Source organism: Garra rufa, chromosome 18, assembly GCF_049309525.1.
Source record: "Garra rufa chromosome 18, GarRuf1.0, whole genome shotgun sequence".
NCBI classification, from domain to species: Eukaryota; Metazoa; Chordata; class Actinopteri; order Cypriniformes; family Cyprinidae; genus Garra; species Garra rufa.
Window position 1 is genome coordinate 40060895 of NC_133378.1, and position 23997 is coordinate 40084891.

Sequence of the window (23997 nt, forward strand, 5' to 3'; positions counted from 1 at the left end):
TTACTTGTGGATTATTGTAATGTTTTTATCAGCTGTTTGGACTCTCATTCTGACGGCACCCATTCACATCCAATGGTGAGCAAGTGATGCAATGCTACATTTCTCCAAATCTGATGATGAAACAAACTCATCTACATCTTGGATGGTCTGAGGGGGAGCACATTTTCAGCAAACTTGTTTTGGGTGAACTGTAGCTTTAAAGTCATAGTTCACCCCTAAAATTTCTGTTACTGTTTATTCACCCTCGGGTCATTCCCAAATCTCTCTATTATTCTTTTTTCTTTCTTTTGTAAAAAAAAAAAAACAAAAAAAAAAAGTTCATGTTACTTGTGCACTACACTATGTTTCAGATGTTTTTTGGAAAAACAAAGTCATGGAAAGACATGAGGGTGAGTAAATGATCTTTTCCAGGTGCACTGTTCCTTTAAATCTGTATCTCGTTCTTCCTCGTTTGACTGTATATTGTAAATAGACAATACTTTTGTCCAGTTTTCTCCTTAATTGCCAAGTTTTTTCCGTCATGCACTTTATGTATTTAGAGGTTGGATTTCGTTTCGAGTTTCGGAGATTCTGAGTTCGGTCACACGTTTGTATATTCACACACACACACACACACACACACACACACAGTAGAGGTTTGTTCCATTTCATGCTCAGTATTTTGCACGTGTTTCGGTCAGACTGTGCTTTAAATATGAATAAATTTTAATGTAAGTTTTTTGGGGCTAGACATTGTTCTTCTCATTTACAAAGTGTTTCATGTCTCTTGCTTCAGATGATGTCCCATGATTCCGTCTCATTTAAATATTTGAATGTTTCTTATTTAAACTGGAAATTCCGACACATTTGAATGATGAATTCAAATCTTTATTCTAAACTCAGTGACAGTTGAAACAATTCCTGGATTAATGGCAAACGTAACATGTTTTTGCTGGATGTGAAGGATGTGTTGATCTGGTGGAGGTTTCAGGCTCGTTCCTCAGTGTCTTCCGCTTTATCTGAGGGACAAAACATTAGACCTTTAGTTCAGTTTGCATGTTTGAACACAGACAGGATAGAAAGAGTTGCAATACAAACAAACTACTGTGCAGATGAGAAACGATAATGTCACTCACTCTCATATGTTCACCGCATGAACGGGTATGAGGAACTGAGAGAGAGAGAATGACATGCAGTTTCTGTAATAATGTTTGACATGCTCAAACTGCAGCAGAATGAGTCCTTTTAACTCATTTATATACATGTATATATACTGCCATTCAAAAGAGTAGGATCAGTAAGATTTGTAATGCTTTTTAAAGACACTTATGCTCATCAAGGCTGTTTATTTGATTAAAAATACAGAAAAAAAATGTAATATTGTGTAACGTTAATGCAATTTAAAAGTGGTTTTCTATGTTAATATACTTTAAAAGATAGCTGAATTTTCAGCATCATTACTCTAGTTTTCAGTGACACATGATCCTTCAGAAATCATTCTAATATGCTGATTTATTAATATATATATTTTTAAACCTGTGATGCTTTTTCAGCATTCTTTGATCAATAAAACATTTGTCAGAGACAAAAAGGAAAGTTTGGGGTCAGTAATTTTTCCTTTCTTTCTCTCTTTATAAATGAATACCTTTTTTTTCAGCAAGGATGTGTTCAATTGATAAAAGTAAAGACTTATTTTGTGAGAAAACATTTCTATTTTGAATAAATGCTGTTCTTTTTAACCTTTTATTGATCAAAGATCCTGAAAAAAGTATCACAGGTTCCAAGAAAATATTAAGCCGCATAACATTGCAACATTAAGCAGTTTCCAACATTGATAATTAAAGTAATAAATCAGCATATTAGAATGATTTCTGAAGGATCATGTGACACTGAAGACTGGATTAACAGCAGATGTAAACTCAGCTTTGCATCACAAAAGTAATATTTTAAAGTATATTAAAAATAAAAACTGTTATTTTGAATTGCAATAATATTTCATAATACTGCTTTTTCAGTATTTTTGATGAAATAAATGGAACTTTAATAAGCATCAAATAAAATTAAAATCTTACTGATCCCAAACTTTTGAGTGGCAAAACACACACACACACACACACACACACACACACACACACACATATACATATATATATATATATAGAGAGAGAGAGAGAGAGAGAGAGAGATCAAAATACAGCAAAAACAGTAAAATGTGAAAATATTTTTTCTATTTAAAATTACTTTTTTCTATTTGAATATATTTTACATTTAATTTATTCCTGTGATTTTAAAGATGAATATTCAGCATCATTACTCCAGTCTTCAGTGTCACATAATCCTACAGAAATCATTCTAATCTGATTTGCTGCTCAAAAAAAAAAATATTATTAGAAGAAAAATCATTTGCAACATTATAAATGTCTTTATCATCACTTTTGATCAATTTTAAAGCATCCTTGCTAAATAAAAGTATTAATTTCTATAATTTCTTTCCCCAAAAAATATACAGACTCTAAGCTTTTGAATGGTAGAGTGTATGTTACAAAAGTTTTTTATTTCAGATAAATGCTGAAAAAATCTTCAGATATTTCTATTCATCAAAGAATCTTGAAAAAATGTACTCAACTGTTTTAAATATTGATCATCATTATAATAATAAATGTTTGTTAAACAGCAAATCAGCATATTAGAATGATTTCTGAAGGATCATGTGACACTGCAGACTGAAGGAATGATGCTGAAATTCAGCTTTGATCACAGAAATAAATTACGTTTTAACAGATCTTCAAATAAAAAGCATTTATTTTAAATAGTAAAAATATTTCAAGATGTTACTGTTTTTGCTGAACTTAGGAACAACTAAGTGCAAAAGTGACTTCTTTAAAAAACTAATTTGTTATTACCTCACCTTTTAAGCTCGCTGCGAGCTTCAGCAAATTTGTGTCTGATCATAAAGCTTGCCAAAGCATCTGCCACCTGAAAAATGCACAAAAAGTAAGTATTGCATTAAAACACTTACAACAAGTATACCAAAATCATCTGTGCATAATTAATATTTATACACAAGAATGAGTGAATGTTGAGTGTTCCAAGACACTTATCCATATTTATTTAAAAAATACAGTAAAAACTAAATATTTTTCTAGTTTAAAGTAGATGCTTTCTATGTGAATATATTATGAAATGTAATTTATTGCTGTGATCAAAGCTGAATTTTCAGCATCATTAATCCAGTCTTCAGTGTCACACGATCCTTCAGAAATCATTCTAATATTCTGATTTACTTCAAATGTTTGTGGAAACAGTGATGCAGTTTATTTATTTATTTTTTGGGATTCTTTAGTGAATAGAAATATCTGAAGATCAGCATTTATCTGAAATAAAAAGCTTTTGTAACATTATACACTATAAAGAAATTATAGAAGTGAATATTTTTATTTAGCAAGGATGTTTTAAATTGATCAAAAGTGATGCTAAAGACATTTATAATGTTGCAAAAGATTATTTAAAAAATGCTGTTCTTCTGAAATTTCTATTCATCCAAAAAAGTCAACTCAGCTGTTTTCAACATAATAGTTCTTTGAGCAGCAAATCAGAATATTAGAATGATTTCTGAAGGATCATGTGACACTGAAGACTGGAGTAATGATGCTGAAAATTCAGCATTAAAATCACAGGAATAAATAAAATTTTTAAATATATTCAAATAGAAAACAGTTAAATATATATATAAAAAAATTATATATATAGTAAAAATATTTTTTAAAATGACTGTTTTTGCTGTACTTTAGATCAAATAAAGAAACTTCTTTAAAAAAAAAAACATTAAAAATCTCAACGTTCAAAAACTTTATAAATATTTATTCACTGCCGCTCAAAAGTTTGGTATCAGTAAGATTTTGGATTTTTTAAAGAAGTCTCTTATGCTTATCAAAGTTAGATTTATTTGATCAAAAATACAGAAAAAAGTAAAATATTATTGGAATTCAAAATATCAGTTTTTTAATTTTTTCATACTTTTTACAAAAATATAATTTATTCCTGTGATGCAAAGCTGAATTTTCAGCATCATCACTCCAGTCTTCAGTGTCACACGATCCTTCAGAAATCCTTCTAATATGCTGATTTACGTCATATTTTCTGTGGAAACAGTGATGCAGTTTATTTTTTATTTTTTGGATTCTTTAATGAATAGAAATATCCGAAGATCAGCATTTATCTGAAATAAAAAGCTTTTGTAACATTATACACTATAAAGAAATAATAGAAATGAATACATTATTTAGCAAGGATGTTTTAAATTGATCAAAAGTGATGCTAAAGACATTTATAATGTTGCAAAAGATTATTTAAAAAAAATGCTGTTCTTCTGAAATTTCTATTCATCCAAAAAAGTCAACTCAGCTGTTTTCAACAAGTTCTTTGAGCAGCAAATCAGAATATTAGAATGATTTCTGAAGGATCATGTGACACTGAAAACTGGAGTAATGATGCTGAAAATTCAGCTTTAAAATCACAGGAATAAATAAAATTTTTAAATATATTCAAATAGAAAACAGTTAAATATATATAAAAAAATTATATATATAGTAAAAATATTTAAAAACTTTAGTTTAAAAAATATTTTAAAACTTTGTACTTTAGATCAAATAAAGAAACTTCTTAAAAAAAAACATTAAAAATCTTATCGTTCAAAAACTTTATAAATATTTATTCACTGCCGCTCAAAAGTTTGGTATCAGTAAGATTTTGAATTTTTTTAAAGAAGTCTCTTATGCTTATCAAAGTTCGATTTATTTGATCAAAAATACAGAAAAAAGTAATATATTATTGGAATTCAAAATATCAGTTTTTTAATTTTATCATACTTATTTACAAAAATATAATTTATTCCTGTGGTGCAAAGCTGAATTTTCAGCATCATCACTCCAGTCTTCAGTGTCACACGATCCTTCAGAAATCCTTCTAATATGCTGATTTACTTCATATTTTTGTGCAACAAACGGTGATGCAGTTTATTTTTTAGGCTTCACATATGAACAGCATTTATTTGAAATATAAATATTTTGTAACACTATAAATCAGTTTTGATCAATCTGATGCGTCCTTGCTGTATAAAAGCATTAATTTCTTGAAAGAAAATGAATAGAAACGGACATAAGATATACTCTTACTTTATCTGGGGTGTCCTCATGTACTGCGTGTCCACAAGGGGGCAGCACCTGCATCATGAATTTACCTGCAAATAGAGGATGGCATACTAGCATAGTACTTTTTCTTCCATTATTCAGGTGTAAACGCAGTCTTTCTTGATTATAGGCTGATAGTGTTTCTGTCAGTTTTAAATGATTGTGAAGCTCAGTGCATGATCTACTTATTGATCAGACTCACCCTGCATCTGTCCAATGGTCAGGTCTCGGTCCAGTCGATCAATACCTGAACACACAACACGTTTTGCATTAAACTGACAGAACTGTGTGATTTAGTTTTGTTTGTGTATTATTTAGATAAAGATGACTAATATGCATTTGATTTGTTTCAGATGAGTGCTTTGATTTGATTGGTCCGTGTCTCTTGCCTGCCAGCAGTAGGAGTTTTGGGACGTTGCAGGACAGGAAGAGGTTCGATATCCCTCTGAACCAGCCGTCCCAGTATTTCTCTGCTTTAGACAGGTCGATTCTCCAGCTGTACACACTGCACGGCTGAAACACACACATTTGCTCATGCACATTGATTATTCTTGCTTGTTGATTCATGCTTCAGTTTGTAGTTGCGCACGAAAGGGTCAAAGGTTAACAAATGTTAAATATGGGTGTATGTGCAATTGTTATGGAAGGCCATTCCACCACATTAGAAACAATTCATGCTTTAGTAGATCATAATTATGATAGCAGTCATAATTAGGAGTCAAAAATATGAGCTAAAAAGTCATGATTATGACATAATGAAATAAAAAATTGACATACCCAGTCATAACCAAAAGTCGAAATTGTATAGTTATTAGGGATAAAATTATTTAATATTGAGAGACTTTATAAGGACAATTGTGAGATTAAAAGCAAAAGTGACCAAAAAAATAATTATGACATAAAAACTAAAAAATTGACATATCAAGTCCTAATATATGAATAAGTCAAAACTGATTTACCAAAGAAATATGTATTACATTAAAAAGTCTAAAATGTCTTTGATGAAAATTGACTTTAATTAACGTTTTATCTCATAATTATGTCATTGAAGTCAAAATTGCTTAATTATGATATTTATTTTTAGTATAAGTATGATAAATGTTAAGATTAAAATCAAAACTGACAAAAAAAAATTTAAATTATGAGTGTAAACAGTCATGACATAAAAATTCAACTTTTTGGCAAGTTAAAACTGAGATAAATTGAAATTGAATAAAAAAAATGTAATTCCCAAAAATAGTGTAAACATTCATAATTATTCATAATTGAGATCATGATTGAGATTGAGTCATAATTAACGATATACCAAGTTGTAATTATGAGATGTGTACAATAGTGTATGATAGATGATATTGTACCTCTTTTACGTTTTTTTCTTTCTTTGCTGTGATTTTGAAAAAGTCAAAATTATGAAAAAAGTTAATTAGAATAAACAAATACAAACCATAGCAGTAATTTTTAGATAAACATGCTAAATTGTAATTATGAGATAAAATGTTGTAATTATGACATAAAATTGAAATCTAACATACTATTGAAGTAAAATTTGACGTACAAAGTCGTAACCGTGAAATAAAAAGTAAAAATTATGATAAAGTCTTAATTATAAGATAAAAAAATTGAGATTATAAATCTGTAAGTCGAAATCTAAATGTGTGTATGTATATATATATATATATATATATTAGGGTTGGGCATCTAAGGTATAATGCCGATCCGATATGCATCTCGATACAAAGTATCCGATCCGATATATTAACGATACATTTGTGACATATTGCGATGCAATACGATACGATTCACACCCATATCACGATACGATGCGATAATTCAGCACTAACTAATTAGATCAAGTTTATGTGATGATGTGAAAGAGGATGCGGTGCCAGTGAATGAGTTTGATTATTTATTAACCAAGTAAAACCAAGACTTTTTGATTATGTATAGACAGATTTAAAGCTCCTGAATTCTTTAATTCAAACATTCTAAACAAATACAGAGTACTTTTTCTAAAGTAAGTGAACCTGCCAAACAGAACAACAGGGAGATGCCAAAATACCACTCACTAAACCTGTCCATTTGAACTGGACTGACTGAATATCTACTGTTTGTATCCATCATAAAATGAACATACAAATGAAAAATACAGCAAATACATACTATATCTGTTGATGCTGGTGCTCATATGTGCATAAACACCACTGACCCTTACAAGATCCACCTCTATGGGTGAGCATCCATTATAAAACACTCACAAGACATTCATTTTGACAACTATGCAAATATTTTGAAATTTCACACAAAAATACTATGGATCAGAGCCCCGAAAGCATGACTAGTTCATGAATCAACAGCGGACTTATGCGTGCCTAGACTGTTACTATTACTCTGATCGTCTTTACTTTTACATTAGTGCGAAGGTTTGTTTCATGCAGTCAAGAGATTGAAGTAGAGACCCGTTTTTCCGCGGGGGTATAGGTTACTTTTATGTGGGCTTTTGCTGGTGGGAGTGGGACAAAATAACATACATTTCTGCAGGAGCGGGACAAAAAATCAGTCCCATGCAGGTCTCTGATGATGTTTGCGTGCCGCGGTTGAAAGTTTTGAGCCGCCGTTCAGTCTGTATGCGATGAGGCTTGCTGCGCCGAGTCCAAAGCAATCAATCACAGAACACGAAAGAGGCCGTGCTTTGACCATTTTAGGATAAAATTTAAGTTAATTTTAAGCCATCTCGCGGGCCACCGGTTGAGAATCCCTGCTCTAATATGACATACCAAGTTGTAATTATGAGAAAACAAATGACATAATAAATTTATGAAATTATGACAACGATGAAATAGTCAAAATATATATAAAAAATAAATAAAAAAATAAGAATAGTGTCAAAATTATGACAGTTGTAATTATAAGATTATTATGAAATAAAAAAATTTAATTGACAAAAAATAGTGTAAACCATTTAAACCAAGTCAATATGACAATTGTTATTATGAGATCAAAATCTGAAAAATTGAAACTGACTTTAATTAATTGAATTTAGAGTGTAAATTCATAATTGAGAAAAAGTCAAAAATATGACATACTAAGTCATAGCAAAGACTATAGAATGTCACTCCTATTGTTTTGAATGGGGAAAAATGCAACGTTGATTATGGCCGCGAAGCCCCGCCTTCTTAGTGAAAGAGCCAATCGTTGATTAGTAAAGTCACTGCAGCTGCAGCAGAGCCATATAAAAAGATATATATTTATATGGCTCTGAGCTGCAGTTAGAAGTCCCGGTTGCTATAGAAACAGTCGGCGCTTTAAGATGTGCGCTCAGTACTGTGCATGCTCATTTAGCCAGAAAAATAAGTGTTTTTTAATGCTATAGGAGCACAAGGAACCATATTTATGAGGCAGTTCTTGTTGGAATTCTTTGGAGATTTAAAATATGAAATTTAATCGTAAGCTTGGTGAACAGTTTTGGAGAATTTGATGTTTCCTCATTCAAAGAGATAGGAGCTGCACTTGCCTGCCCGAGTAGCGTTTCAAAGATGGCCGCCGACCCTGGTGAAAAAACCGAATAAAACCAGCCTAGGCTGCTTGGCTGGTTTTAGAGGGGTTTTAGCCATTTTTCCAGCCTGGCCAGGCTGGTCAGGCTGGTCTTAGCTGGTCAGGCTGGGAAACCACCAGCTAAAACCAGCCTGGTGGCCAGGCTGGAGACCAGCTTAAACCAGCTACTTCCAGCTTAAACCAGCTAAGACCAGCCAACCAGCATAGGCTGGTTTTAGCTGTCTTTTTCAGCAGGGGAGTGACATGACTTGCCTTAAAGGGACAAAATTGAGATATAAAATAAAACTGACCAAAAAAAAAAAAAAATCTAAAATGATGAGTTTAAACAGTCATTACATTTGAATTTTGATCATGTTGTAAGAATGAGGATTATGTCAGTTTCAACTGTTTTTTTCTAATGTGCCAGTAATGGGCTTCCATACATCTGCATGAATGTGCATAATTAATATATATATATATATATATATATATATATATATATATATATATATATATATTAATTATGCACATTCATGCAGATGTATGGAAGCCCATTACTGGCACATTAGAAAAAACTAAGCAAGTTGAAACTGACATAATCCTCATTCTTACAACATGATCAAAATTAAAATGTTATGACTGTTTAAACGCATCCTTTAGATTTTTTTTTGTCTATTTAGATCTTTTTAACCTTATAATTTCAGTTTTATAATTTTGACTATCTCAAAATAAAATAGTTTTGTCTACAGCCATTTAATTTTGTCAATTCAAATTTTTTAATCTCATAATTTTGGCTTTCAATTTCAACTTCGTATCGCATAATTTAAGACAGTTTAAAATAATTTTGTTTTGGTTTTTAACCTCAATATGTTGGTATGTCATAATATAAACTTTTCTCAATTATGACTGTTTACATCCAATTTATTTTTATTTTTTTGTAGGTAAAAGTTTTTAATCTCATCATTTTGATTTTTGTCTTTATAATAATCCTAATAATATAATAATATAAATATAAATAATATAATAATCTATCACTATTTTTTTGTCTTTTAAATTTTTCACATTATAATTTTGACTTCTCAATTTCAACTCAACTTAAATTGTCATTGAATTACTCAACATACAGCCATTATTGTCAAAATAGCTGGTAACAAAAGTGAGTACACCCTAAGTGAACTTGTCCAAAGTGTCAATATATTGTGTTAGCACCATTGTTATCTAGCACTGCCTTAATCATCCTGGGCATGGAATTGACCAGAGCTGCACAGGTTGTTGCTGGCATCCTCTTCCACTCCTCAGAGAGCTGCTGGACTTTAGACACATGGTGCTTCTCCACCTTACGCTTGAGGATGCCCCACAGGTGTTTAATAGGGTTCAGGTCTGGAGACATACTTGGCCACCCCTTCACCTTCACCGTCAGCTTCTTCAACAAGGCAGTTGTCATCTTGGTGGTGTGTTTGGGGTCATTATCATGTTGGAAAACTGCCGTTCGGCCTAGTTTCTGGAAGAAAGGCATCAGGTTCTGCTTCAGAATCTACAGTTCATAATGTAATCCATGTTTCCCTCAATGAACTGCAGCTCCCCAGAACCAGCAGCACTCATGCAGCCCCATCATGCTTTGTACTCCTCACACATGCTGGACACCATCTGAGCCAAACAAGTTTATCTTATAATCTCATCAGACCACAGGACATGGTTCCAGTAATTCATGCTCTTGGATTGGTTGTCTTCAGCAAACTGTTTGCAGGCTTTCTTGTGAGCCAGCTTCAGAAGAGGCTTCCTTCTGGGATGACGCCTATGCAAACCGACTTGGTACAGTGTGCGGCGTATGGTCTGAGCACTGACAAGCTGACCTTCTACTTCTGCAACCTTTAAAGCAATGCTGGCAGCACTCATGCATCTGTCTTTTGAAGCCAGGTTCTGCATCTGACGGACAGAACGAGTGCTCAACATTGATCGACCCTTACAAGGCCTGTTCCCATCTTGGAAAACCTCTGTATGACCCTGACCACTGTAGTGTAACTCGGTTTCAGGGTGTTTCTGAACCTCTAATAGCCTTGGCCATCTTTGTGGAGAGCAACAATTCTAATTCTCAAATCCTCCTGCCATGAGGTGCCATGTTGAACATCCAGTAGCAGACAAAAACATAAACATGATGAACAGGACATGTGGCTTTGCATGGTTAAACAACATACTGCTGTTATCACTTAGGGTGTACTCACTTTTGTTGCCAGCTATCTTAACAACAATGGCTGTATGTTGAGTTATTTTCAGAGGACAGTACATATATACTGCTATACAAGCTGCATACTGACTACTCTAAAATATATCAATATAATCCACGTTTCATTTCTATAGTATTGTCCCTTGAGAAGTTATACTAAAATGGTTGCTGAAATGTGAGGGGTGTACTCACTTTTGTGAGATACTGTATATATTCATGTTTCAAAGCAGATTTGACTAACTATCCTGTTGAACAAAAGACAGATTATTAAAAAAAGACATCATTTTGTGATTTCAGGTCAGACTTTAACTATGATGCTGGTTTATGCTGTGTTTCTCACCCTCCACCACGTCGATGGCCACTAGTCCGACCACAGAGGGCAGCAGCGCTCCGCTGGCCGCGTGAACCGCGATGGCTCCGCCCATACTGTGACCCACCAGGATGATGGGGGGCGGGATCTCGCCGTACGTCGCTCGCACCACATTGGCTACGTCTCTGTGAGCAGAGGAGGTGATTGGTCAGATCTGAATACTACAGCCAGTTAATGATATCTTTGTGTGTTTTACCTGGACATGGTTTGTGTGGAAAGGTCATCTGCATGCCGGACTTGAGTAGCACCTGTTTGTGATTGTACTAGTCAGATCAGTGCACACGGGTAACTACTACAGGTTAAACTTTAAACTAGAGCTCACCGTGACCCCTGAGATCCATGGCCAAAACTCGACAAGTGACCCGACTGGTCATTGCTGCCTGTTGAGGAGAAACTCAGATTTCATTCAAATGTGTTAAAAAACTTCATCAAGGTTACTTTTTCTGTCTGGTGGCAGAAGAAAAGCACAATTTGAGATGTAATATGGAATCTGTAAATATTTTAATGCAATATACTTTATACTTTTATAAGGCTCCAAGTAAAGTGTTACCAAAGATTTTTGTTACTTAAATGTCAACTGAAAAAAAAGAAGAAATATAATAATTTACTAATAATACTTTAATTTCCTAAAACTGAGATAAAAATTTATAAAACTATAGACATTTAAAAATAGAAAAACAATAATTAAACAGACAAAAACACAACTAAATTATTGAAATTTAACTAAAATCAATATAACGGAAAAAAAAGTATTTTTAAATTATTAAAACAATGTAAAAGATATATTTTATGTATGTACTGAAATATATAAAGAATACAATAAATAATAAAATTGTCAAAAACACAACAAATTTTCTAAAATGTTAAATGGAAAATACAAAATAAAAAATAATTCTAAATATTCCAAAAAGAATTACTAATAAAAATGACAGAAATACAACAAAATTAATGATATATTAACTAAAACTGAAATGAAAATGTAAAATACAAAAAGTCTAAATAAAAATGTTTTTAAAAATAATAACTAATAAAAATAAAAACTAATTGTAAATATAAAAAAAACTAATAAAAATGGCAAAACACAACAAAATTACTAAAACAAATTAAAACAACTAAAATCAAAATGATAACATAAAATGCAAAAAACTAAAATGTAAGATACAAAAATAAAGTCTAAATCAAAATGTTTTTTAAAATCAAGAAATAAAAAATCAGACACGTTATTATTTTTAGAACATAATTTACAATTAAAATGGAAAATAGAAAAATAAAAAATAATTCAAAATATTAAAATAATAAAAATGACAAAAACAACAAAATTGCTCAAATTCCTAAAATAACTAAAATCAACATAACAAAATACAAAAATATTTTTTGAAATAATTTAAAAAACAGATGTCAAATGTCGAAAACACACAACAAAAGTATAAAAATGATAACAAAATTTGGCGCCGATAGCCCTATCTCTCTCCCACTTCACTTCCTGTCAATTCTGATCTGTCCTGTCAAAATAAAAGGCAAAAATGCCAAAAATAAATCTTTAAAAATAAATAAATAAATAAAATATTGATAACAAAAATTAAAAGGAAAATGTAAAATACAAAAACAATTTCGAATTATTTTTAAAAACAATAACTAAAAAAAAAACATAACAAAATTACTAAAATGTTAACTAAAATTCAAATGGAAATGGAGAATAACTCAAATGAAAATGATAACATAAAATACAAAAATAAAATATTTTTTAAATATAAATATAAAAAACAGAAAACGTGTTAAAATGTTAACTAAAATTAAAATGGAAAATACCAAATAAAATCTAATTCAAAATTCAAATTCAAAAAACAAAATTCAAAATGATAAAATGTTAACTAAAATTAAAATGTAATTTTAATTCAAATTCAAATGTTATATTTTAATTAAAATTCAAATATAAAATACAGAAAACAAACTCTAAATCAAAAGTTTTTTTTTTATAAACAATAACTAATAAAAATGTCAAATAATAATTTCTAAAACTAACTAGAGTCACTGCTGCATTTTATTTGCTTAAAAGCAACTTTCTGTGAAACGTCATGCGCTTATATGATAGTTGTGTGTGTGTGTGTGTGTGTGTGTGTGTGTGTGTGTGTGTGTGTGTTGTGTGTGTGTTGTGTGTGTGTTGTGTTGTGTTGTGTGTGTGTGTGTGTGTGTGTGTGTGTGTGTGTGTGTGTGTGTGTGTTGTGTTGTGTGTGTGTGTGTGTGTGTGTGTGTGTGTGTGTGTGTGTGTGTGTGTGTGTGTGTGTGTTGTGTGTGTGTTGTGTTGTGTTGTGTTGTGTGTGTGTGTGTGTGTGTGTGTGTGTGTGTGTGTGTGTGTGTGTGTGTGTGTGTGTGTGTGTGTGTGTGTGTGTGTGTGTGTGTGTGTGTGTGTGTGTGTGTGTGTGTGTGTGTGTGTGTTGTGTGTGTGTTGTGTGTGTGTTGTGTGTGTGTTGTGTTGTGTGTGTGTGTGTGTGTGTGTGTGTGTGTGTGTGTGTGTGTGTGTGTTTGTACCGTAAAAACAGCCCAGGACAGGGCCGAATGTCCTCCTCCATGAAGCAGAACCAGCAGTGGGCCGTCCTGACCGCTTTTATACACACGAAACACGTGCACACACACCTCAGTCAAGGAATAATAGTCATACCCACATCTATTATTATACACACAAAGCACACCTGTGATCTCAGATCTCACACAAAGAGTCCTGTGTGTGTTTGAAGGATATATCTTTAGTCTCTCCTGACCCGATCACAACGTCGTCCATCATTTCAAAGTATTCGCTCCAGGACACAGGAGAGTAATCTCTCTTAGTGCTCACGCCATGACTGAAACACAACATTCAAATCACATTCATTTTAGTCTGTTTTATTAGTTTTGTTTAATATTTACACTGTTATTTCCATTTTTATTTTAAGTAAATGTTTAAGTTTAATGCTCTAGAATTTTAAGTCTTTGACATTTAGCAAAATTTTGATTTAGACTTTGTTTTTGTATTGTAAGTCACTTTGGATAAAAGCGTCTGATAAATGAATAAATGTATTTTATATTTTAATTAACATCTTAGTCATTTTGTGTGTTTTTGTCATTTGTATCATTTTAATTTTAGTTAACATTTTAGTACTTTTCTGTTTTAACAAAAAAAAAAAATTATAAAATGTTTAAAAATATATATTTTTTTAAATATATAAAAACCCCAGAAAACATAAAAAACACACAACAAAAGTATTAAAAGGTTAATTCATATTAAAATATAAAATACACAACTATTTCAAAATATTAAAAAAAATGATAACTAATGAAAATGTCAAAAACACACAACAAAATTACTCAAATTAAAACTAAAATGTAAAATACAAAACTATTTCAAAATGCTTTAAAAAACATTAACTAATAAAAATGTAAAAAAACACACAATGAAAGTATTAAAATATTAAATAAAATTAAAATGTAAAATACAAAACTATTTCAAAATATTAACAACATAAAAACAATAAATTAAAAACTATAAAAAAGTAAAAACAACATCTAACAAAAATGTCAAAAACACACAAGAAAAGTGTTAAAATCTTAATGAAAATGAAAATGTAAAATACAAAACTAATTTCAATATATATATATATATATATATATATTAAAAAAACAATAAATAACAAAAATGTCAAAAACACACAACACAATTACTAAATGTTAATAAACATTAAAATGGAAATTTTGCCAATTTTATTGGAAAATACCAAATAAGAAAAATATTCAAAATATAAAAAACCCAATATATGACAAAAACAGAACACAATAAATAAAATGTAATCTAAAATTAAAATTAAAAGACAAACTACAAAAACTAAGTCTGAATCAAAATATTTATTTAATAAAAACAATATCTAATATAAATGTCAAACACTTAAACTTTTTAAAACATAACTTAAAATGAAAATAATATATAAAAAAGACAAAAACAACAAAATTACTAAACTGATAATACATACATTTTAGCTTATAGTATGATTTACAAGAAAATATTTCAGCATATAAGTAAGTATAAAATACTAAAGTTCAGTGTGTAACTCATCCTGCACTGTTTGTGCTCCAGATATGAATGATTCCATAAATAATACAGATCTGAGGCGAGTTTTTTTCTTTTACGTTATTAAGCATTTGGACTCATATTGCTAAAATATGTATAAAGTAACGTCTATCTAAGTGATCCTAGAGCAATTTCACAGGTGAACTGAAATAAATTAATTTGTCATGGAGATGCATGGTTGCTTTTGCTGCTTCTGTTTATTTTAAATTAGTTTTTGAGTTCATTAAGGGTTGCACAAGCAAAACCCCTGCTGGTTATTAATCTTTAGTATGAGCCAAGATTGCATGTGCCAAACAAACCCAGATAAATTATTTTTAATCATGGATGGTTTTCCAGATCTGTTTTGTTTCATTGACGTCTCAACTTGATCTCAGATGTTTCTCAGAAATGTAAATAATGCTTTAGGAGAAACAAACAAACACACGAGTCAGCAGTAGTTGTACAGTAAGAGAATAGAGCTATAAAATTAAATTAACATGGAGAATCTGATTAGAAATCTTTGAAACAGGGCATTTCTAAAATAGTTTTATTTTTTAGAGTATAAAAACCTGCAAAACAAGAAAAACAATTGAGATCTCATGTATAATTAAAAAAAATTAAGTTAACTTTTGAACTTTGAATTTAAATGTAACTTGAATTTTGATTTTAAATGTAACTTCTGAACTTTGAATTTAAATTTTGAACTTTGAATTTAAAATTTTAACTTTGAATTTAAATGTAATTTTTGAATTTTGATTTTAAATGTAACTTCTAAACTTTGAATTTAAAATTTTTACTTTGAATTTAAATGTTACTTTTGAATTTTGATTTTAAATGTAACTTCTGAACTTTGAATTTAAATTTTGAACTTTGAATTTAAAATTTTAACTTTGAATTTAAATGTAATTTTTGAATTTTGATTTTAAATGTAACTTCTGAACTTTGAATTTAAATTTTTACTTTGAATTTAAATGTAACTTTTGAATTTTGATTTTAAATGTAACTTCTGAACTTTGAATTAAAATTTTTACTTTGAATTTAAAAATTTTACTTTGAATTTAAATGTAACTTTTGAATTTTGATTTTAAATGTAACTTCTAAACTTTGAATTTAAAATTTTTACTTTGAATTTAAATGTTACTTTTGAATTTTGATTTTAAATGTAACTTCTGAACTTTGAATTTAAATTTTGAACTTTGAATTTAAAATTTTTACTTTGAATTTAAATGTAACTTTTGAATTTTGATTTTAAATGTAACTTCTGAACTTTGAATTTAAATTTTTACTTTGAATTTAAAAATTTTACTTTGAATTTAAATGTAACTTTTGAATTTTGATTTTAAATGTAACTTCTAAACTTTGAATTTAAAATTTTTACTTTGAATTTAAATGTTACTTTTGAATTTTGATTTTAAATGTAACTTCTGAACTTTGAATTTAAATTTTGAACTTTGAATTTAAAATTTTAACTTTGAATTTAAATGTAATTTTTGAATTTTGATTTTAAATGTAACTTCTGAACTTTGAATTTAAATTTTTACTTTGAATTTAAATGTAACTTTTGAATTTTGATTTTAAATGTAACTTCTGAACTTTGAATTAAAATTTTTACTTTGAATTTAAAAATTTTACTTTGAATTTAAATGTAACTTTTGAATTTTGATTTTAAATGTAACTTCTAAACTTTGAATTTAAAATTTTTACTTTGAATTTAAATGTTACTTTTGAATTTTGATTTTAAATGTAACTTCTGAACTTTGAATTTAAATTTTGAACTTTGAATTTAAAATTTTTACTTTGAATTTAAATGTAACTTTTGAATTTTGATTTTAAATGTAACTTCTGAACTTTGAATTTAAATTTTTACTTTGAATTTAAATGTAACTTTTGAACTTTGAATTTAAATGTAACCATTGACTTTTGAAATCAAATTTTGAACTTTTGTAATTTTTCAGTTACACTTTAATTTTGACAAGCAAAAATGGCCAAATACATATTTAATTTTTTTATTTTTATTTTTTATTTTAGCACTATATATATTTTTTATATAATTTCCTAATATCAGTAGCACTTACAATAAGATCCCTTCAGACACCCTAGGACTACCCTAACTGTTTTGAACTGGACAAGCTGGAAAAGACAAGCATTTGTGGTTAAAAAGTGTATATTTACGAAAATTATCAATCATTTTGTTAGATAAGACCCTTCTTCTTTGGCGTCTTCTTTTTAGAGCTCTTTGAAGCTGCATTTTGGAAGTTCACACTTGTGGGCACCATAGAAGTCCATTATATGGAGAGAAAACCTGAAATGTTTCCCTCAAAAAAACATAATTTCTTTATGACTGAAGAAAGAAAGACATGAACATCTTGGATGACAAGGGGGTGAGTACATTATCTGTAAACTTTTGTTCTGGAAGTGAACTAAACCTTTAAATAGTATTACCAAATATGACTTTTGATTTAATTAATATGTTAGCAAATGTTGAAAGTAACAAGCTGAGATGAATAAAGTTTTAGATTATTTTTGTTTAATGTTAACTAATGTAATTAACTAATCAAATCTTATTGTAAAGTGGTACCTAAATATCTTTTTGCTAAATGTTTTGCATTCACTTTCAGATAAAGAATCTGTACTCGCTGTATATTGTTAATAAATTGCTTCTTTTTTTTTTTTGCAACAGAGCAATCAACAATATTTTTCATTTTTCAAATGTTTTGCATAATTTTGGGTCAAAGACGTTAAAAGTCAAAAGAAATTGACAAAAGTGATTTTATGTCTATAGAAAGCACATTAAATGTAATTAAAGTGTCTAATTTTAAAGTTTCAAATAAGTTTTTGGAGAATAAAATGTCAAACTTTGGTTGAAATAATGTTACATTGTCATTCAGTGTAACACAATATTTATGTAAAAATTCAAGCAGCATGCTTATTCTGACATGTACATATTAAAATATATAAAAGAATAAGGGAGCATATTAAATTTTATTGTGTTTTAAATAGCCTAAGTAAAAAAATTCTTACTGACAAATGGGCAAAACCTAGGATAGTGGAAATTTTAATTTATGTCAGATTTTCATTTTTAGATTATATCATATGTAGAATTTTTTAAAAATATTTTGTATTCTCCAAAAATCCAAAACTTCAAAAAAATTATTTTTTTTTTTTTTTTAATTCATTGCAAATGACTTCTTAATCATCTGGTGCTTTTTAGGTTTGGGCATTTGCTACTGTATGTGAACACAAAAAAAAAAAAAACACAAAACCAATAATGGCGTGATAGCATTATAGTATTTCAACTGTAATTAATTGCAAATGAACACAGAAATATCCTAAAATATAATTAAACTTCCATCCTAATATTTAAATTCACAATAATCTACAACCAGAGTTAAAAATCTAATTAAAATTAAAAACTAAAATTAAAATCTAAAAATAAATTAAATCATTTTGTTTTAGATTTTTAGATTATATCATATATAGAAGAAATGTTAAATATTTTGTATTCTCCAAAAGTACTTTTAAGACAAAACGAAAAAAAAAAAAAAAAAAAAAAAAAACACTAATCATATACATTATTCAAAAAAATTAAATGGTCTTTAATTTTTTAGATTATATCATATATAGCAAAAGTCATATTTCGTATTTTCCAAAAATACAAATCTTTAACAAAAACTAAAATTCTGTTAAAAAAATGAAAATTGAAAAAAAAAAAAATAATAATAATAATTTAAAAGTAATATTTTGTATTTTCCAAAAATACAAATCTTTAACAAAAATTAAAATTTTGTAAAAAAAATGAAAATTTAAATAAATAATAATAATTTAAAATTAAAATTCATTGCAAATGATTTCTTAAGCCTCTAGTGCTCTTTAGATTTGGGCACTTGCTTCTCTATGTGAACACAAACAAACTGACAAGATTGTTACACTGAATGACATTATAGTGGAAATTTATTTTTTGCTCAGAAAAACAAAAATGCAATAAAATGACAGAAAAACTTTAAAAAAAAATTGGAAAAACAACTTCAATTTAAAGCAGTATTACACAGTATTTCCTTTTTCGTCTTTGACCCTTTTGCACTGAAAACATTCTTCATTCCTGGTTCTATAGAGCCTCTTTCCTGCAAAGTCTAATTAAACACACCTGAATCAAATATTTAAGGGTTTACTTGTTAATTATAGAAAGGTGTGTTGGATCTAAGCTCTGCAGGAACACTTCCAAACACTGATTGTGGTGAAACGTGTGAGTCTTACTTCTCTGTGTCGAAGCTTTCCTCCCACATGCTGTTGGCCGAAGCGTCGGTGCCGATGGTCGGGTCAGAGCTCAGGTGCGAGGAGCGACTCTCAGCGGACGAGCGCTCGGAGGCCATGAGAGAGACAGACGGAGGGAGAGAGAGACGAAGAGTGAACACACGGCCAGACTCACAGAGTTAAAGAGCACTGACGCTCAACACTCGAACCGACAGCAGACAGATGGAGCCGACAGCTGATCGCAGCGCAACGCTCACAGTCAGGTGTTTTTGTGAGGAGAGAGATTGATAGATTGTGTTTAATATCTCAGATGTTTCTCCTAAATAGCAGTTTAAACAGTTAAAAATGCTTCTCAGATGTTTCTCTTTGTTCCAGAGGAGATTTCAATATCTCAAACTGTGCTCAAAGTCTGCATCAAAAGTCAGATCTCAAAATGAGCTCATATATTTCTCATCACTTTCCCAAGATCAATGATTTTTCAATCATTTTGTAAGACTATAATGGCTTACTATATGAACTATTGACTCATTTGTGTCTATTTAGGATAAATATCTGAGAGAAAGCGTTTTCTTTTGCCATACACACACATGTATGTGACCCTGAACCACAAAACCATCATAAGGGTGTTTTTCTTTTTATTGAGATGTATGCATTATTTGGTTTGTTAGGATGGGACAATATTTGGCCGAGATACAACTATTTGAAAATCTGGAATCTGAGGATGCACAAATAAATAAATAAATTCAGAAAATCATCTTTAAAGTTGTCCAAATTAATTTTTTTTAGCAATGCATATTACTAATCAAAAATAAGTTTTGATATATTTATGGTAGGAAATTTATTTATTTAATTTTAATGTAACTTTTGAAATTTGAATTGTAATGTAACTTTTGAACTTTGAATTTAATTGTAACTTTTGAACTTTGAATTTAATTGTAACTTTTGAATTTTGAATTTAAATCTAACTGTTGAATTTTGAATTTAAATGTAACTTTTGAACTTTGAATTTAATTGTAACTTGAATTTTGAATTTAAATGTAACTTTTGAACTTTGAATTTAATTGTAACTTTTGAACTTTGAATTTCAATGTAACTTTTGAACTTTGAATTTCAATGTAACTTTTGAACTTTGAATTTAATTGTAACTTTTGAACTTTGAATTTAAATGTAACTTTTGAACTTTGAATTTAATTGTAACTTTTGAATTTTGAATTTAAATGTAACTTGAACTTTGAATTTTAATGTAACTTTTGAACTTTGAATTTAATTGTAACTTTTGAACTTTGAATTTAAATGTAACTTTTGAACTTTGAATTTAATTGTAACTTTGAATTTAATTGTAACTTTTGAACTTTGAATTTAAATGTAACTTTTGAACTTTGAATTTAATTGAAACTTTTGAATTTTTAATTTAAATTTAACTGTTGAATTTTGAATTTAAATGTAACTTTTGAACTTTGAATTTTAATATAACTTTTGAACTTTTAATTAAAATGTAACTTTTGAACTTTGAATTTTAACGTAACTTTTAAACTTTTAATTTAATTGTAACTTTTGAACTTTGAATTTAATTGTAACTTTTGAACTTTGAATTTAATTGAAACTTTTGAATTTTTAATTTAAATTTAACTGTTGAATTTTGAATTTAAATGTAACTTTTGAACTTTGAATTTTAATATAACTTTTGAACTTTTAATTAAAATGTAACTTTTGAACTTTGAATTTTAACGTAACTTTTGAACTTTGAATTTAATTGTAACTGTTGAATTTTTGAACTTTGAATTTTTTGAGTTTTTGATTAGTAATATGCAATGCCAAGAACTTCATGTGAACAGTTTTAAAGGTGATCTTCTCAATATTTAGATTTTTTTTGCACCCTCAGATTCCAGATTTTTAAATAGTTTTTCTATCCTAACAAACCATACATCAATGGAAAGCATATTTATTCAGCATTCAGATGATGTATACATCTCAATTAAAAAAAATGACCCTTACGACTGATTTTTGTGGTTTTTAATTTAAATGTAACTGTTGAACTTCGAAATGTAATGTAACTGTTGAACTTTGAATTTAATTGTAACTTTTGATTTTTTTTATTTAAATGTAAGTTTTGAACTTTACATTTAAATGTAACTTTTGGAATTTTAATGTAATATCTGAGAGAAAGAGTTTTCTTTTGCCATACACACATATGTGACCCTGAACCACAAAACCAGTCATAAGGATTATTTTTTTGAAATTGAGATGTATACATCAATTGGTTTGTTGGGATAGGACCATGTTTGGCCGTGGTACAACTATTTGAAAATGTGAAATCTGAGGGTGCAAAAGATCAAAATATTGAGAAAACTGGCTTTAAAGTTGTCTAAATAAAGTTCTTACTAATGCATATTACTAATCAAAAATTAAGTTTTGATATTTATGGTAGGAAATGTATTTAATTTAAATGTAACTTTTGTAAGGAAATGTACAAAATATCTTCATGGAACGTGATCCTTACTTAACATCCTAATGATTCTTGGCATAAAAGAAAAATCAATATTTTTGACCCATACAATGTATTTTTGGCTATGTACATATGTATTCTTCAGTATTTAAAACTGGTTTTGTGGTTCAGGGTCACATGAAGATGTTCCATGAAGATATTTTGTAAATTTCCTACCAAAAATATAGAAAAACTTAATTTTTGATTAGTAATATGCATTGCCAAGAACTTCATGTGGACAACTTTAAAGGTGATTTTCTCAATATTTAAATTTTTTTGCACCCTCAGATTTCAGATTTTTAAATAGTTGTTTTATCCTAACAAACCATACATCATCTGAAAGCTGAATAAATATGCTTTCCATTGATGTATACGGTATGTTGTGGTTTTAAAAAATTGGCCCTTATGTTTTGTGTTCCAGGGTCACATATTTAAAAGTATATTAACATAGTTTTATAAAATAATGTGTACTGTATGACAATCATAACATTTAAAAACGATTATAAAATGTGTATGCAATGCACTTTTTAATAAATTGTAAAATTTTATTTACAAAATTATACATTTTTATGTTTTTTTTTTTATTATATAACGTGCTTTGCACAACAATTATAATATGGAATTTAAAAAATAATTATAAAAAGTCAAACCAGTCAAAAGTTCTTGGACAGTAAGATATTTTATGTTATTCTCTTCTGCTCACCAAGCCTGCATTTATTTGATTCAAAGTACAACAAAAACAGTAAAATAACTGCTTTCTATTTGAATATATTTTAAAATCTAATTTATTTCTGTGATTTCAAAGCTCAATCTTCAGTGTCACATGATCCTTTAGAAATCATTCTAATATGCTGATTTGCTGCTCAAGAAAACATTTTATGTTACAAAAGCTTTTTATTTCAACATTCTGATATTTGGAACTTTCTATTCAAAGAATCCTGAAAATAAAATCAACTGTTTTAAATACTGATAATAAAAATCAGCAAATCAGAATATTAGAATGATTTCTAAAGGATCATGTGACACTGAAGACTGGAGTAATGATGCTAAAAATTCAGCTTTGATCACAGGAATAAATTACATTTTAAAATATATTCAGATAGAAAGCAGTTATTTTGAATAGTAAAAATATTTCAGAATTTTACTGTTTTTGCTGTACTTTGGATCAAATAAATGCAGGCTTGGTGAGCACAAGAGACTTATTTAAAAAATATTTCTGTTTAAAACCTTTTTACTGGTAGTATATAGATATAATTGACACCTTTTTTTAATAGAATGATATTACCCACTATGTGGAGTCAATGGCTGACATGTGTTCATTATTCTTCATGAGTAATATAGAAACCCCAGGTTTTTGAGAGTAATCCATCTCACTTTACTAACCATCAGCTCAGGTGCTGCTGACAGTCATTACAGGTTACCAGGCAACCAAAGACCTGCCATTGTACCATCAACAACTTTAATATGACAAATAAAGTCGATTTAATGAAATCCAAACACACTGTCGAGCTCGAAAATAGCTATTCTTTGGTAAAATTGAATTACGAAATTCAAGATGTTCTTCAAACCGGATTTGAGGGCAAATCTTAAGATGTAATTGTGAATGGAAAAGGTTTTAAACATACTCCAGTCTATTGGAATAAGATAGCCTACTTAACGTTAAGTATTAAATACATATCATATGAGAAATAAAATCCAGTTGCATTGTTATTTACATAGCCTATCAAGAAGAACATGGGTGTAATTGCTTAGTTTCTGGCGAATTCCCAACTGAAGGCAAAGAAAGCTCACATCATGTTTTGGAAAAATTAGATGCACATCAAACTAAATCGATACGTGACCTGTATTCCGCGCGCGCGTCATCCTCTGCTCTCTTCAGCTCAGCTCCGG

At 29.1% G+C, this 23997-nt stretch overlaps 1 protein-coding gene across 1 annotated transcript; it reads right to left on the reverse strand.

Annotated features, from left to right (window-relative positions):
- Positions 1 to 737: 737 nt before the first annotated feature.
- LOC141290671 (protein phosphatase methylesterase 1-like) lies at positions 738 to 20392 on the reverse strand. Its single transcript, XM_073822773.1, has 12 exons — positions 19626 to 20392; positions 14034 to 14133; positions 13823 to 13915; positions 11616 to 11673; positions 11490 to 11541; positions 11271 to 11418; positions 5558 to 5681; positions 5371 to 5415; positions 5154 to 5218; positions 2888 to 2955; positions 1116 to 1150; positions 738 to 998 (listed from the first exon to the last, which is right to left on the reverse strand). Exons 1-11 carry the CDS (start codon positions 19739 to 19741, stop codon positions 1126 to 1128), a joined length of 894 nt encoding a protein of 297 aa, XP_073678874.1. The 5' UTR covers positions 19742 to 20392; the 3' UTR covers positions 738 to 998; positions 1116 to 1125.
- Positions 20393 to 23997: the final 3605 nt, after the last annotated feature.